This window comes from Podarcis vaucheri, assembly GCF_965113315.1.
Source record: "Podarcis vaucheri genome assembly, chromosome: 5".
Classification (NCBI taxonomy): Eukaryota; Metazoa; Chordata; class Lepidosauria; order Squamata; family Lacertidae; genus Podarcis; species Podarcis vaucheri.
In genome coordinates this window covers 84,437,837-84,455,407 of record NC_138763.1, presented here as the reverse complement: position 1 = coordinate 84,455,407, position 17,571 = coordinate 84,437,837, and the positions used below count along the sequence as shown (strand labels likewise).

At 41.9% G+C, this 17,571-nt stretch overlaps 1 protein-coding gene across 14 annotated transcripts in view; it reads left to right on the top strand.

Moving 5' to 3' along the window:
• The window catches only part of ZMIZ1 (zinc finger MIZ-type containing 1), a 381,786-nt gene that overhangs the window by 310,769 nt on the left and 53,446 nt on the right, over nt 1-17,571 (top strand). For all 14 annotated transcript variants that reach the window (XM_082225135.1, XM_082225141.1, XM_082225142.1 and 11 more), the window contains one exon: nt 14,032-14,167. In XM_082225135.1, the coding sequence (XP_082081261.1) occupies nt 14,032-14,167 (136 nt within the window). The remainder of the gene's footprint in view (nt 1-14,031; nt 14,168-17,571) is intronic.

Genomic DNA, 17,571 nt, shown 5'->3' with positions numbered 1-17,571 from the left:
ACGGGCTTGAAAGTCCCATAAAAATTAGCAGTTTGCTCATTCCTGAAATATTAACATTTTGTTTGCTCAAGTATTAGGTTTCTCTGTTCAGTTCTGCTACATTATTTAATTTCCACAGCAATGGCCAGTTCATTCTATTGTGTGACTACTTGAACATGAAAGGCCAATTTACCTTTTTATAAAATGATTTTATGCCTCATTATAGTCTCATTCTTCCAGTCATTGAATTAAATAGACTCATTCTTTTCATTCTCTCCTCTTTGAAGGCCTCTAATTATCTCACATACACACACCTTCCTTTCTTTGAAAAACAGATAAACTAAATATCTACCTACCTCCCTACTTCCCCTTGCAATACCGGTCAGTTATGTTTTCACTTGACAATTCATTGTGGCATTTATGGTTGTAGTAGATAATCTGGAACAAAAATGATACTTAAATGCCATTAAAATGGTTCTTTGTGCAGTCCTCGATAATACTTTTTAATGCATGTGTGTTTTTTAAAGTGTTGGGTTGGTAAAAACAACAACCACATTAGTCCAAAACCAAAAGTTTTCTTCTGCCATCCAGTCATTTTGTTAACCACTACCATCCATATCTATATCAATGGTTGCTGCTGGCAGGGAAATTCTTTGCCAGATGTTCCAACATATACAGCAAGTTTTGCTTTATGATATATGGTGGGAGATGGAAACCCATTTAACAGGATACGGTGTTGGGAATCTCAAGTAAGATAGGCAGTGTAAGTTGCTCCCAATACCAGTCACCAGACAGAAGCAAAGACCAGTTCAGATAGTTTACTGCTGCAGAAGATAAGGCTCAGTAAAACAGTTCTGGACAGAGGTATATATATACAGCTTGTGGGGTTTACAGATACAGATGCATACAATACAAAGTAACTAACACAGAGACAGACAAACAGCAGACCAATAGACACTGCTGAGCTGGCATGCATTAACCACAGATATTGTCAGGGCACTGAGCTGTTACCAAAGCAATGGCTTGGCTCACCTTGCACCTGGGGTGATTTACGTACATGAAGGAAATTAACTCCTTCTCATGTCCAGTTACTCCAACAGGATACGGATCCTAAAGCGATACCTACACAGGCTTACAAAGGAATCAAATAAATAGAGAGTCTGTGGTGGGGTGGAAGATAGCAATGGCAGAAATTAAGTGACGAAGAGGGGCAATCGGGCATTCAGTCAAGTAATGCATGAATCTTCTGCATTGTTACTTAGAACAGAGTAAATGAATGGCAAGGGAAAATGCATATAGAAGCTATGGGAAGTGGGCAACCAATCTGAAAAGGGGTTTAATTAGCACATGGTGCAAGCATCAGAATGAGATAGAAATACCAGGATTTGAACATGATGTTAGGATGCTAAGACGTTAGGATTACTTAGGAGTAAACCCCATTGAATTAGGTGGGACTTACTTCTGAGTAAACTGGTATAGGCTCACGCAGTTAGTCTGTGTTTAAACCTTGTTTAAAATTGTATATAAACTGGAAATTTTTAAAGCACCCTTTGTGTCCCAATATTGTAATTGAAAGATAAGTTAAAATATAAATAAATAAATGAAAAGAATGCTGCCAGAGGAATTAGAAAACAGAGCTTTCCAAACTGTGTGTCGCGACATATTAGTATGTCAGCTGCAGTGTGTAGGTGTGTTGTGCGAACGCTCCCCGTGCTCCTCTCGGGGCTGGAAAGGGGTTAGTTTCACCTCTGGTTTGGTAGTAAAACTGAACTACTGTGTCGTGGAAATGATGCATGTCTAAAAAGTGTGTTACCAACATGAAAGGTTTGGAAAGCTCTGAATTAGAAGGAAATTCGTGTCCTGGACCAGCTTGGGGGAAAGAGACAGTTCAAACTCCTTTATAAGTCTCCAGAACATGCTAGCAGACTATTATTTCACCTATCTATAGTTTATAGAATATGAATACCTTTGGCTGGGCTTTCATGATTGATACTTGGGTGGTATTGGGGGTGGATTTTTATATGTATCTTGTCTATTTTATTTGAGAGAAAGAGGAGAATGTGGGAGAATAATATAAAGTATGTTGTTACCCATCTTTAGGATGTGGTAGGCAGATGGATAAATGAAAATTCAGGTTCCAGAATGATCACTTTGTGATTTTGCCTGTCTTGAAGATTACTGGTCATTTTCTTTTCTATTTAATTTTCTAACTGTTCTACAATTTCTGATCTGCAATAATAATTCCCCTTTCATCCTTAAATGAAATAAAGGATGCTCATGAGAGGCATCTAATATGTTCTGTTGAATCACTCAAGGAAGTCTAGAAGTATAACTTATTAAATGTGTATATTTTTGATGGCGTGTACCAGCATCATTCTTAATGTCCTATTGTGTTGTGTGTTTAAGGTACGTGTATGTGCGTGTGTTTAAAGTTAGGACTATATACCTTGCTAATATATGTGGGTGAATAAGTGGTGCCCTGCAAGACGAATGCCTCGCAAGACGAAAAACTCGCTAGACGAAAGGGTTTTCCGTTTTTGCGTTGCTTCGCTAGACGAATTTCCCTATGGGCTTGCTTCGCAAGACGAAAACGTCTTGCGCTTTTTTTTAAAAGCCGCTTGAAGAGGCGCAGTTGCGTTGGACCGTGCTTCGCAAGACGGAAAACATCGCAAGACGAAAAGACTCGCGGAACGAATTCTTTTCGTCTTGCGAGGCACCACTGTATTTATTATGGGGACCAGTATATCTTGTTTGACTCTGTTCCCCAGTAGAGTATAAATTTATTTTGGATGTTCAGGATTTAAAGGTCTGGTTTTGAAGTCTTGAGGTTAGGTTTTACTCCCCCTAGAGGCAGGAACCAGTTAGGCAGAGAGAGGTCATTATTGTTCCCCTTGAATTTCCTCAAATTCTTAAAGGCACTGGCCACCATTCATTGTTAATTCATTGTGTGCTGTGTGAACAGGTACTTCCTTTTGTCTGTCCTAAATCTCCCAACAATCACTTTCTGATCTTAATGAGGAAAGGAGGGTAACATCTCTCTATCTACTTTGTCTGCAGACTACGCCATGTATGGCTTTATAAACTTTGTATCAGGACATGCCACCTTCAAATAAACCCAGTACAACCCATTTCACTGCTTGCTTTTGTCAGGGTGGGGTAGGAGTGCATACATACTCAAGATTTATACCAGATTGGGGCTTCTCCCTAGAAAGTCCTTTGTGAACAAGTTGGAATAGTGTGTATCCCACCTGCTATTCTATTGTATTGTTTTATATGTCTTACGAAGCTCCAGTTTTTCTGTATATTTTGCTTGTGGCCAAATTCTCTTTTCTAAGTAAGGAGATAATCATTTTCACATTTAAATGTTCATTTTCTCATATTTAACATTTTTTAAAAAACCACTTCCAAAGAAGCATGTGCAGTGTTTAAATGTTTGCCTAGATCAAGTTAATGATCTTCTGTTTTAGAAAGCACAGTCACTGAAATCATTAGTCTCGTCTTCTTGCTCTGACAAAGAGATCCAAGAGCTGCAGCACTATCGTTCTTCTGAAATATCTGAGCTGTTTCCCTAATGGTTATATTGCTTTACTATGTCTCTCATATTCTAATCAATAGCATCCTGTCAGACTGAATGTTGTAGCAGTGCTTGTAATGAGCTCCTCCTACCATGCTTAGCTAAGCCTATTTAAATGTTAGCAAATAAGAATCTTTCCTCAGCAAGTGCCTTCAGCTATTGTGCTCTCGTAGGCCATGTTCTCATTTAAAAATCTTATTCCAGGGGGAGCAAATTTTTTGTTCGGCAAATTAAGCTGTAGAGATTTTTTAAAATATATTTGTAAAGCAGTGGGTGAGGGGGGTGGAGATTGGATTGCAAAAGAAAAGCAACAGCCTGGGGAAAGGAATCCTCTGGTTACCACCAATCATCTAGTTCCCTCTTCTGTAGTTGCTCTGTCTCTGGTCAGGTGTTGTATAAAGGGTCAGGTGTCACTTGTGTGCATTTTGTTAAAATCTCTTTATTAGCAGAACCATGTGGGTGGAAGCTTTTACACAGAATCTCCCCGTTGTGGGAGCAACCAAGGATCCCAGGTTATATGTAAATGAAGCCTTGGGTCCAAACTAGATTTGTGCTGTCAAATATAGGATTTCCTTTTCTCGACTGCTACTTTTCTCCTGCAACTTCCCCCATAGCTGTTCCCTCCCATTTGCCCAGTAAACACGTTTTGAACCCCAGGAAACTGTGGGGACAGTGGATGGGGGGGGGTTGCAGAGGAAAATGACCATCCTCTTACCTGTCTGATCCCATTTTGCCTGCTTGACAGTAGACATGGGACTAGCAATCCAGCATTTGCCACCAGACATGTAACTTCATCCTAGGCTTTCTTTCTGAGTCTCTAGATATTCCTTTATTCCTGGAATTTTCCCCTCATGTGAGATTTGGTGTGAGCTTTGGGCTTGTGCGCTCTCTCTCTCTCTCTCTCTCTCACCCTCAGGAGGGCACGAGGAGAGCAGGGATTTATTTGGACATGGGATCTCCTGCTGTGCTTTCTTCTTCTCTTAGACCCTCTGTTGGCTAGGTGACCTGTCTTATCTTAGTTCCTCTGCTGACTAGGTGATCTACCAAGGCATTCTTTGTTTGGAATGCCCACAACAGGTCCAGCTTCCAGATAATGCCAGGTTCAAGTCCATTGATGAATTCTTTAACCTATCAGGACAGTCATTTACATTATTTATGCCCCAGTTTCACCCCATATCTTATTGTTTCAACTATTGATACCTAGTTTGTATGGGACTAGCCCTCCAAACGTACACAAACCATCCTATGTTTCTTGCCTAATGGCATGGCTTGTCTTCTAGCACAAAGCAGACGTCTACTCCCTGAACATACTGGTAATACTTTGCAGGTTTTATCTGCCACACTATTTCTTTCCGTGATATTTTGGTAGAAACACATACGTGCGCATATGGTCTCTTTCTTACATTTGCTATCTCCTTTGTTGGGTATAATAATTATCTAAGATCCTGTACTTGGCTGAGTTGTGTCTTTCATTATCTGCTCTGCCTCCTAATTAGGGATGCTTTGAAACTTCGGCAAGCATCCTGCATTTGCTGCCAACAGCCTGTCTGGTTCTAATTATTCAGCTTGGCTAATATGGACACTGTATATGCCATGTTAACTGCTGTTGAGTGCCAGATTTTTAATGCCAGTTACCATGCAACACTGCCTACAAGAATGGCACTGTTTACCACCAGGCTTTTTTTTTTTTTAAGCAATGATTGGTGTACATCTTCTGTCACTTGGCCTTTGCCATGTGGGTTATATGCTTGGGGGACGGCTCAGTAATAGATTACATGCTTTGCATGAAAAAGGTTCCATGTTCAATTCCTGGCGTCTTTCAGGTGTGGCAGGAAAAGACCCATGCCTGGAGAATTGGAGAGCTGGTAACAGTCATAGTTGACAATACCAAGCTGGTTGGATTAATACCTTATTGCCCTCTCTCCCATTATTCCAGGAACCTCACTCACCAACCTCACAATCTTAAACAGAAACAAATATAGGTGAAACTGGGTGTTAGAATATAAATGTATAAAAGCACAAATCAGTTACTGATCATGTATGTTCCAACTTCTTCTGATTCACATCTCAAATTACTGTAAATTCATAGGTTACCAAAGGCCCCTAGTACCATTGGCTGTGAAGAAGCTCCTTCAGATTTTGTGTGCCTATGTTTAAAAAACCAAAATAAGCTGGCTTGCTTTGTGCAGTTCGGAGGGAAGGGGCTTTGACTATGTTGATGTCACTGATGGTTTGAAACAGGCCAGGGATATTTTAAAAAGTACAGTGGTACCTTGGGTTAAGTACTTAATTCGTTCCAGAGGTCCATACTTAAACTGAAACTGTTCTTAACCTGAAGCACCACTTTAGCTAATGGGGCCTCCTGCTGCCGCCGCGCCGCCGGAGCATGATTTCTGTTCTCATCCTGAAGCAAAGTTCTTAACCTGAAGCACTATTTCTGGGTAAGCGGAGTCTGTAACCTGAAGCGTATGTAACCTGAAGCGTATGTAACCCAAGGTACCACTGTACATCTGGGTCAAGCACTGTGGCAGCAATTAATGGTAAAAATTATGTTTCTCCTCCATATTTTCCTTCTTAATAATGGGATCTGAGTCTGTTATTCACACATCCCTGAGTTAGAAGGCACCAGCACCTTCCATTGAAAGAATGGCCTTGTTAAGTAATTCCAAAGCTCTTGATGTCTGTATTTGCTGACCCGGCACCTACCTCAGAATCTAGAGGAGGAGGAAGATGTTGGGTCCTGCAGTTTAAAGCATGTGGAATCCTTTCTGCATTCTTCAGTGCCGTCTTCCTATCTCACCTCTTTCTCTGAATCTGTATCTTTCAGAGGTACACACACACTTTCCCCCCAATGATTGAGATGCCATGTCAATTAGAGAGGTGGGGGGGGCGTTAACAGAGCTGCCCAAGAAATCAATTGTCTTCTTTTCTGTTCTGGCTGTGTATGAAGCAGCACATGATGAGATTTTACACAATACCCAGTTAATGCTGTAGTCAGCAGCTTCAAAAGCAGTCTTTCTCAGCCTGGTGCACTCCATCAGGTATAGCTTCCAGAAGCCCCAGCCAGCACTGCTGTCAAATCTGCTGATGGGGGTTGTAGTCCTTACATTTAGTCCAGGGGTCAGCAAACTTTTTCAGCAGGGGGGCCGGTCCACTGTCCCTCAGACCTTGGGGGGGGCGCACTATATTTTTTTGGGGGGGATATGAATGAATTCTTATGCCCCACAAATAACCAAGAGATGCATTTTAAATAAAAGGACACATTCTACTCATGTAAAAACACGCTGATTCCCAGACCGTCCGCGGGCCAGATTTAGAAGGTGATTGGTCCAGATCCGGCCCCCGGGCCTTCGTTTGCCTGCCCATGATTTAGAGAGCACTGGGTTGGGTAAGGGTGCTCTAAGAAAAGATGTTAGGAATCAGGATGGTGATGCCCGCCCCAATTTGGGCATCAGTTGTAAAAAGGAAGGGAAAGGTAGGCAGTGCTGGAGTGGGTGGAGCCCCCTCCCCAGCCATCAAATGGATCATTTGAGTGGGCAATTGTCTTCCTCCTCTGAAGATATGTATGGATCAGCACCTGTGTGTGTGCCCATGTGTCCACTATGTGTGTGCATGGGACAGGTTTGTGTGTGAAAGAGTGTGTATTGGTCTGATATACACACTGCTCGAATACATCCCCCAAGAGCGCATTTTACCCTCAGGCCAGAAAACTGTTAATTCTACCTGCCATGTGGCTTCAAGGGAGATTCCCCATCAAATGTGGGCTACTTTCTGCCTCAACCTAAACTCCCATTTCAGAGAAGGAGTGGGAGCATGCTGAGGCCATCCCATCCAGGTGGTGTCAAATAGGCTCTGTGGACTGTAATGGGAATTGGAGACTATGGGAGTGAGCTGCCGGATTCTGTCCTTGTTGGTCCATGAATTGACAGGGAGAGCAAACAAGAGAGTCTGAAGCAAAGGTTTTCTCAGGTCAGAGAGGCTGAGGCCTGGATGCTTCAGAAAATGGCAGTAGAATACTTGTCCCCTTCCCCGTTTGAACTATTATGCCTCTGAATTAATAGGAATTAATGCGCCCCTGTTCTCCTTTCACTTTTGAAAGAAGAGGTGTATTAATAATTGTTGCAATATGTGTTTATGGAATACTTCTCTGGAAAATTCATATAAAAGGCCATTATTAGACTTTTCCTTCTCCCTTTCCCTTCTGCCATTGTAATATATATAAGTAATCTGCTGAAGACAGAGCAAATTTTGAAATCCATGTGTGTGCCGTTAAGCTCTTAAATCCATATTGGTGCTTACAGAAAATTGGCTTGTGGTTTAAAGGTGCTGAGCACCTGCCATTTCATTCACTTCAAGCACTGCAGGAGTCCTGGCTGTTCAGTCTCTTTTGAAAATACATCCAACAATGATTTACTTAAGGGTCTAGATATAGATTAGAGTCTAACATTAGAGTCTAAATTCTGTCTGGGACAGCCAGCAAGCGGCTATGTGGCTGAGAACCCAGGCTGAGCATCAATAGTGTTAGTAGATGGGTGGGGTGGGGTTGGGCAGTGGGCTAGGGTCCAGAGGTGTCTGCCAGGTTTCCTGACCTCTTGCCAGTAGGGTATGGCAGGAGTAACACAGTGCTCATCCATTGTTGTTGGACGACAGCTCCAATCCTACATGACAGCTGAGCACAGTGGCTGAGGCCAATGGGAGTTGGAGTCAGACAATATCTGAAGGGCATCACTTTGGCTTCTCTGGACAGTGGCAATCCAGTTTATATAATATAAACTCATAAATGGCATTGTGTAGGGCTGCCATACGTCCAGGTATAACCCCATAACTCTGTGATCCTCAGAGGAAGGTGTAGATAATAAAGATGAAAGTTAAAGAAATAATGTTTTGTTGCATAGCTATTTGAAATACGTGCCTGACGGACAGTGTCTTTTGAATTTTTCCAGTATGGCACTTAAAATGTTGCAACTATTTTGTGACCAAGACAACACTCTTTTGCCCAAGCTGCTCTGTTTTCTGTCTTTGTAAACAGGATTTAAGTTTTTGCAGTGATGCAGCAACTGTGTGAACCGTTTCTGCAACTGCTCAGCAATCTTCCATGGCATAAAGTACACTGTGCAGTATGCAGGATTGCACATCTGTAAAGGGTGCCATTAAGGGGGGTGGTGGAAGCATTTATTGGTTTGTTTTGCCTATAGCAGTGCATCCATTAGCATTGGATTGCTCCACTTGCTGTGAATGAAAAGCAATCAATGCAGAGATGCATTTATCACAACCAAACCTTGCATCTTCTTTAAAGATTTCCTGGAGCAGCCAAGAAGGAAATAGTGCTGTGCTGCCTATTGAACTCTTGCTGCAGCTTAACCGCAGCAAGAAGCTGTAATCCTATTGTGCTTTCCCCGCTGTCTCCTGGGAAGCAAAAGGCATTGAAATGACTGAGCTGCTGCCCTGCCCCTTCCTCACCTGCCTTTCTAGCTGTAAATATAGTGTACGCCTATAAATAACAGTTTGTCGCACCTTGAAGCACGTTTCTTAACAAGAGGCGGTAATTTACTGAGGTGATAAACTGTAACTAATACTAGGGTATCATAATGGGTAAATAGATTAGCACCATGAGCCTCTGTATTTCACTTTCCAGGGAGTCCGTTCGTTCATTTAGTCTCTCGTAGATGCTTGCCACAGCGTTTTGCAGCACAGCAGCTATGCCTGATGGTTCCAGAATCAATAGTCACATGTGTTGTGTTAGCTTGGCGCACATTAGCAAATTTAGCAGTAACTTCTGGTCACTGAGCCTCTTTGCCATTCATCCTGAGTCCTGCCTACACGCCCCCCCCAAAAAAAGAGGGAATTTATTGGCCCTGTCTATTATTAAATCTCCTGATTTGAAGGCATTAACTGCCCCCATTGTTTTGTTTCATAAAATAAGCATGAAAACAGATGTAAGCTCTTCATTTTGAAGTATTCATTTTGAAAGGAAGGAATGGTCGCTGGGGAACCACACCCTTGTTTAAAGATCTCTAAAAAAGGTTTCAAGCTTTAGTTAGTAGATCCATCATGTCAACCTTGATTAATTGCTCAGAAAAAAATTAACAGGGAGGGCAAGTTTTCATTGGTGGGATTGTAGTTTAAGAAGGCCCTTGTTTCTATTTTTCCGAACTATTTTGCCTACTGTAATTGGAAATTACAATGGCTATAGTGGTGTATTAAATTGTCAATTGTCTTATACTTCTTTTAATATCAAAAGGGCACATATGTTGAGGTTTGGGGTAGTATGCAAATTTATTTACATTTTTAAACTATTTTAATTTGGTTAAAAGATAGGTGAATAATAAGAAACATTATTTGATTAGTTAATAGCCCTAATATAAACTTAGTATTGGAACTATAATACTATAATGGGTGGAGGGGATGAACTGGAAGATGAACTAGAAATATTCAAAGTTTTGTCCCAAAATGAATTTAATTCATCTTTAGTTCACCACAAAATTATGGGTGGTAATCAACTAAACTGGGCCCACTAATTTCAATAGATCTGCACTGAGTAAAACTTAGCTGACTACTGTACTATCATGTGGGAGACATTTTCAGGTGTAGTTTAGAATTTTTGTTCATTCCAAGCATGGAGCTCTTGTGGTTCAAGACTACTTCAGTCTTGAGGTGGGAAATTGTAGATTTGAATTATAATTCTTGCCATCTATCAGAGAGGAGGGTTCTGGCCTAGTCTTCTCTGTGGGCTTCTTGTTTTCTGTATGTAGGAGCATTATGCAATATGTGGCACAATCCATTAAAACCTGAACCTGTCTGATCCTTCCACTTTTCTAGACAGGGTGATGAACCTCTAGATTCTTTCTTGCTTGACTGAAGATTGTACCTGTTTAGGCACAAAATAGATTAGGGTATTTAATCTCTCCACCGATTGCTCCCCTTTTCATCTGTTTGACAAGCAGGTCTCAACTGTCAATATTTAATGTTGCATAGAGTAGACGTTTGTACACAAATAAGCTGTTTTCTTTCTTAATCCCCCTAAAATGAAACACTTATCCAGAACCATCAGTTAGCACCCCAAGTTTGACCATGTCTTGAGTTTTTATCCAGTGAATAATTAGCCACCTCTTGTGCCGATCAGCCTTGCATATTATTTATTGTAGGTCTGTTTTAAAACTGTCAACCTTTCCCTGTCCTGTGACGTACAGGGGAAACCTTGGTGGCTGAAAGATTGGGGTGGCCAGGGGTGGCCAGGGGTGGAGATCAGGCTGTCTTTGAGTGCTTCAGCCAAAAGGACAACTTTCTTCATTTAAGGGAAGGAAGTCAAGAGGGAGATGGTTCTTAATGTTCAGTTCTGCAATGCCGAAAGCAATGCAGCGTAGCAATGGGCTGAAATCCAGGCATTAAACTGCAGCAGAAAGTAGAGCTGAGAGGGTCCATCTGTAAAATCTGTGCTCCTGTTTTATAAAGGGGGGAGGAGGGGGAATCGCAGCTGCTTGGCTGCTCTGTGTGAGAAGGAGAAACTGACTGTTGGCACCATCTGCGGCTGTCCTTTGTGCTTGCTGCTTTATCTGTTCATTATAGTGTGATACTGAGTTTCTCGTGCTTTGAGTTTCAATGAGATGAGATGTGCCTAAATACAGTCGGGGCCTAAAAAGCGGCAGCTAAAGCATGCTAAAGATGAATAGAGCAATCTGCAAATTAATTTTCTGTTTGTTTCATCTTACTGGAATGGGCAGAGCATGGTCATGTTCTCCAAAATCCAGCTGCACCAGATGGGTCTGTGTGTGGCCTGTGTGTATTCAATTTTCCTGGGCCACATGCAGACTGGTACAGTGGGGGCAGGCTTCTGTAGCAGAGAGCGGTCTGGAAACTCTTACGTTTCCTCCCTGTCATTCTTCTGCGGCAGTGGGAGAAGATAGGACATGCTTTTGCTTCCGGTCTATGCTCATTTAATGTTCAGTCACAAAGACTTTGTAGGAGGTGGAAAAGAGCAATAACGGCACCATTTCACATTTCAGTAGGGGAAAAGATTCTTTGCAGGGTTTTCAGTCCCACTGTTACATATGTTCAGGATATAAATTACTCATGCAAAAAAAAAAGAAAACTTTTTAAGAGCATTGTTGCATTTACTGTTTTATGTCCCCTCATTATTGCTGTGTAATCAACACACATTTTAAAAGAGACTTGTGGCTTTGGACCATTTTGTTGTTGATAAACGAAATTGTAATTATAACCAGGGAGCGGGCAAGAAATACAGGTGCTTTGGAGGAATAATCACAAGTGGGTTGAATTCTGGGGGCCAAGGTTCCCTTCTGTCTCTAACTAGTACACCTGCCAAAAACCGAGAAACGCTAGCCAATGAGAGCACAGGATACTGTTGCCTTGGTTGTTGCCCTCTGTGGAGAAACTGGCCTCCTTCAGTCTTTGCTGAGGATTAGTGTAACTGAGAAACTCAGTTTTTGGAGTTGTTGCATTTAAATGCACTTCTGATTTGCTCGTTTTAGCTGTTTTCAGTGTGCTTTAATGCCTCGGCATAACTATGGGCTCATAGTTAACATGGAGAGGCAATTTATGAATATTAAAAATAAAATAACACCAGTTCAGTTGAGAGGCATGTGCTTCATGTTGCATTGAAGGACAGCAGAGTGGGAGATCTTGTAGAGCTCCTGTTGATTTCTGTGATGCTTGTGCACGAGAACTTCCCCAAGTACTTGTACTCCAGGATTGAGCCTTTGCTAACACATGGAGGCCATTTCTCCCTACCATGGGTGTCATAATATTTCTGCCTTCATACAAATGTCTAGAAATCCCAGAAGTAAAAGATGGCAATGAGTAATTTCCATTTCTCTCTTCCCTGAAATTCTTCCTTTAACAAAACCCAAACAGCCACCTACCACAAACACAGATGTATGACGCATCTACCTAAAGGAGGGCCATGCTGTGATGTTTTACGTTTCACAGTTGCAACATATATGAATCAGATATTTACTTTCATGGATATTGATCTCACCTTGTTTACGCTGGGTGAGGGAAAACTTTCTTTCAGCTAACCAGGTGGTATTCTGCTGTTGCCACTCCTTCTCCTGCTTTTCCCCTTGTCTGTCTCCCAATGCAAAGCAGGTTTACTGGCACTCCTTTGCAGATTCATGTCACAGAATCATTAGACTGCTTCCTCCTTTTATCTTTATTTGTCGAGAGCATTATATGCTCACATTTGAGGAACAACTCACCCCTTGCATCAAAGCTACACTTAAGATGGATGGTTTCCATTCGACACCACCGTAATTGCGTTCAGCTTGTGTGGAGGTGCTCTGCATTTGCTTTTATGCCAACACTGGCTGCATTTACAGTTTTTCCAGAACACTTTGTTCATTTCTCCCCCTGCTTTCCCCCTCAGAACTCAAGTGGCCACAGTGTAATGTTAGATAGTGATTGTTATCTCCAGGCAACATAAAAGAGAGGGGGGAAAGGGAGGGCGAGTACCCTTTGTTGCTGGCACATTAGTAATAATGTGCCAGGGATAAAGGGTGAGCACAATTTGATCAAATGCTTGTTGACAGATTCTTTGGCTAATAGAGAGAAGGAGCTCACAGTAGTTCTCTGTGCTTAGAATGCATTAGTCCAGAGCATAGTGTGCATGCTGTCTTTAAGGGATTAATCACTAAAAGTGAAGAGGGGATATAGAAATTCTAAAAGAAAGAAAAAACAGTGAGCTTCCTCACTAAGCAACCCCTTCAGTTGTTATACCTACCCAGTTTTAAACCAGGGACCAGCAACTAGTGAGATCGGTGTTTCTTAACTTCTTAATCAGTGGGCACGGTGGCATTTTCTCATATCCAAATCTGTCTGGGTTTGTGACGTCATCATGCTGACTACATGATCTCTGATGGTCTGGGACCATGTAGCTGGCAAAAGAATTATGTTGAAAGACATGACAGTGGAAAATTGGGGGGGGGGGAGTATCTGAGGAGTTGCCAAAGCCCTCCTTTCATGCTGAAAATATTTTGCCTTCGAAAACCTGGCACAGCCCATGAAATGTAGTCATTTCTCAGGGTGCTCAACACTAAAATAAGGCCTTGCATTTTAAAAATTGCTTTAAAAAATAACTGGAGACTATTCTGATTTCAAATGAAGTGGTAAGGCTAGAAAGGACAGAAATGAAGGAAGAAGAGGGTTATGGTACACAATTTTGGTGGACCAAGGTTTTAATCACCAAGGCAAATGAAATTACAGCAGAATACTTCAGAATAAAGTTTAATAAAACAGTTTATATCAGAGATGAACCTGTGGCACTCCAGATGATCTTAAATTCCAGCTCCCATCAGCCCCATCTACTATAGCCAGTGGTCAGGGGTGATGAGTTGCTTGGTTTTTTTATTGTAAGCATTATACTGGTAAATATCTAAACAATATTCTTATCTATATATGTGTCTGTGTTCGTGACTGTAATACAGAATTCATTCTTCCAACCACTTTTGTGTTTTTGCTTCCAGCGCTGCTCTCGTCGTGGTGTGAGGAGCTGGGACGACTCTTGCTGCTGCGTCACCAGAAAAGTCGGCAAAACGACCCTCCTGGGAAGCTCCCCATGCAGCCGCCCATGAGCTCTATGAAACCCTCCCTTTCACACAGGTGAGTCCCATGCAGGCCTTTGCCCTGCAAGAGCACACACAGCATTAGTTACTGTGATCGGTGGTGTAACTGGAATGCCTGCTGCTAAATAGGGGATATAGCTGCATTTTATACGCAGGGAAGAGCGATAGAAATCCAAGCATCTTTGGAAGCTTGGCTATAATTCTGCTACGTTTGCACCAGGCACTGATGTGAAGTGCATGAGTATGTGTTCTGATCAAACTTGAACCTCCGCCTCTTTGGATTCCACATTGCTGAATTCCTCTTATTTAGTAAATTATTTCTTATATTTCTGATCTGTGTGGAATGGCCATGTCCAGATGTATTGGTGGCCAGGAATTATACTTGGGGAGATGAACCAATGCACAAGCCGCTCCTCTCTTCCTGGAGTGGGGAAACAAACCCAGGAGCAGCTGGTTTAGTGTCAACATGTGAACCAGAGCTTATGGTTTGTTTCTCTCCAACAAACCATGAGTACTGGTTCATACTTAACGCTAAACCAGCTGCCCCAGGTTCTGTTTCCCTGCTCTAGGAAGTGAAGAGCCAGGTGGAGATTTCTTCAACTGCATTCATTGGCCAATTTCCCTAACCATGGATTTTGGCCAGCCTTGCATGCAAATGAGACCAATCAGTATAGGGGGGTTATGGAAAGGAGTGAGTGGCTCCAAATGCTTGCACTTTGGCACTTAAGATGGAAATCCAAGCTGGAGAAGAATTGACAGTTTTGCCCTGCGTGGTTCTCCTCCTCCCACCCCAGACAAAGTTATGCAAGCTAATGGAGTGGCTTCGTTCCATTTGCTTGCGTGGGGCGTTTAGAAACCCTGCATGGTTGAAATCTGAGGATGGGGGAGGCAGAGGGGCCTCCCTCCACTTGCTGAGGACCAGGAGGAAAGGAGCCCCTCTTTCAGCCTCAGGTTTTGTTCCTGTAGGATTCTCCCATCCTTGTCAGTTTAAGCCAATGGAAGAAAACTTCTCCACCAGCTTGTATAGGGGTGGGGTGGGCAGAGCAAATAATTTTTCTAAGCTCTTGGATTGGGTTTGAAAAATAACCTGAGATATCCCACTCCTAAATAAAAAGATCTCAGGTTTTCTTTCTGTTAATTCAAGGCGTTTGGAGAACTTGCTTATTTCAACACGGCACCCTCTTTTCCCTTTCTCTGCTCCATCCTTTGAGCAAACAAGCAGGGCGAGAGGGTCATTTGGAAAGCTCTACCAAAGCTCTATCATTTTGGGGTGATGTACCCCCAAAAGCAGAGGTGAGGTCAGCAAGGAAGTGGGTCTGCAGCACCCTCCACTCTCATTTGGCTCTGCTCAGAGTCCTTGGCCACTCAGCTCACTAACACCTCTCTCTGCCTTTCTCTCTTGTATCACTTGCTTCCCCCTTATTTCCTGCTCTAGCCCACCATCCACTTAGGATCCTGCATTCTGCAGCACTAAGACTCTCCTGTTTTACTTGCTGATCCACAATCCCTCCATACACTTAACCCTATCAGCAGCACAAGGTGGCAAGGTTACATCACAAGGCAGGAAGGGTCCCCACTTTAACACAGCCCACATTGTCATGAGAGTCACTTAACCAAACCCATCAAATTTCCCTCTCTCTGTGGTCTTTTGTTACAAGCTTCTCACTGAGGATATTCTGTGATCTGCCCTCATTATAATTGTACTCAAAAGATCAGAGTGTTGTCCTTTTTTTCCTGCTGTCTAGTCAAAGTTATCTGGATTCCCTCCCCTCTCTTTTGCCCCTTTCCTTCCCATGCACATTTGAGTGATGAGTGAAAAAATAAGCAAGGACATAAGCTCCCAGGGGCATATTTATTGCATGTTTTCTTAAAAAGTCAAAAGTTACAGGAAAGAGACCCAGTTGCACAGAATGGAAGCTTGGAGATCCTTTTCTCCCCATATGTGTGGTGGTAGCTCTAGGACAAAGAAAGCTTGGCGAACTGGCTAGAAGTAGGCAGCCAGGCAGTTGCATGAATATAAAATATATGAAATATGCCACAAATGTTGATGGGTGCCTGGCAGAAGAATTGAGGGCCATGATCTCAAGGAAGTGATATCCACATATTCTAGCTGACAGTTATATTAAAGAGTTTACAGTACCTCTTTCTAAGGATATTATAAATAGATCTTTCAGTTCTGAAAAAATATGTACTGTATTTTTCGCTCTATAAGACGCACCAGACCACAAGACGCACCTAGTTTTTGGAGGAGGAAAACAAGAAAAAAAATATTCTGAATCTCAGATGCCAGAACAGCAAGAGGGATCGCTGCGCAGTGAAAGCAGCAGTCCCTCTTGCTGTTCTGGCTTCTGGGATAGCTGCGCAGCCTGCATTCGCTCCATAAGACGCACACACATTTCCCCTTCCTTTTTAGGATGGAAAAAGTGAGTCTTATAGAGCAAAAAATACGGTACTTTTTGTGCCCTGAAACCATCAATATGTTACAGTGAGGTTTCCAATTTTTGGTGACATTCACACATTCAGATTGATTGTCAGAGGCAAATTCTGTGAATATTTGAAAGCTCAAGAATACATCTTCAAATGTTGACAGTCATCTGTCAGCATTCAGTGGTGAATGTCTGAAAAGTAATGACATTTCTACATTTGGACATTCACACACATCATCTGAGATTATCAGCATTCACGTGAGAATGTCAACATTCAGCACATTTTGCACTTGTACAATTTCCCCCCAGAAACTTCATTGTATAATGAGCATGTGATTTCTAAGGTCTAAGGTAACAGCATTCAATTATACAGCTGCTGATGTTTATATTAAATATACCAGTTATTATTGCTATAATTCCCAGATTAACTGAAACAGAAAATAGTCTGTTCAGAGAAAATAGTCTCTGAAGTATTTTATGGTCCCCAGCTGAAGTGTAGATTTAAATTCTGGAGGCAGAGTTGCTTAGAAGACAAAGCTTTTCTGTAAATCTAGTAAGTTATCTTAAGAGAGAACTGGGAGTATTGTTGTTTTTTTTAGGATATGCACAGTCTTAAACACAGAATAAATGTTCAAGTAGCTTGTGGGATCTGTGTGCTGAGCTGTAGAAGGGGTACAGAACTGAAAACAAATTGTGGCCTGGGTTTGCATTGATTTCATTGGATTGTGTGTAAACTACATTGGGATCACTTGCAATTAAGGGCAATATAGAAAATATTTTTAAAAATTAAAATTGCTGAATTGTGCCCAGTATATTCCTTTTGATCCTAAAAAATAATGAAAAGATGAAAAAGGAAGGTCTAGCATGTATATTTTGCATTTACGTTGTACATTTGAAATGTTCAAAACAATTCCCATGCATTATCTAAATTAGCCCCACATCAGCCGGGTCAGTTTGCAGAGGAGCATGAGAAGGCTTGTCTAAGGCAAGAGAGTATGTGGCAGAGACAGTATTT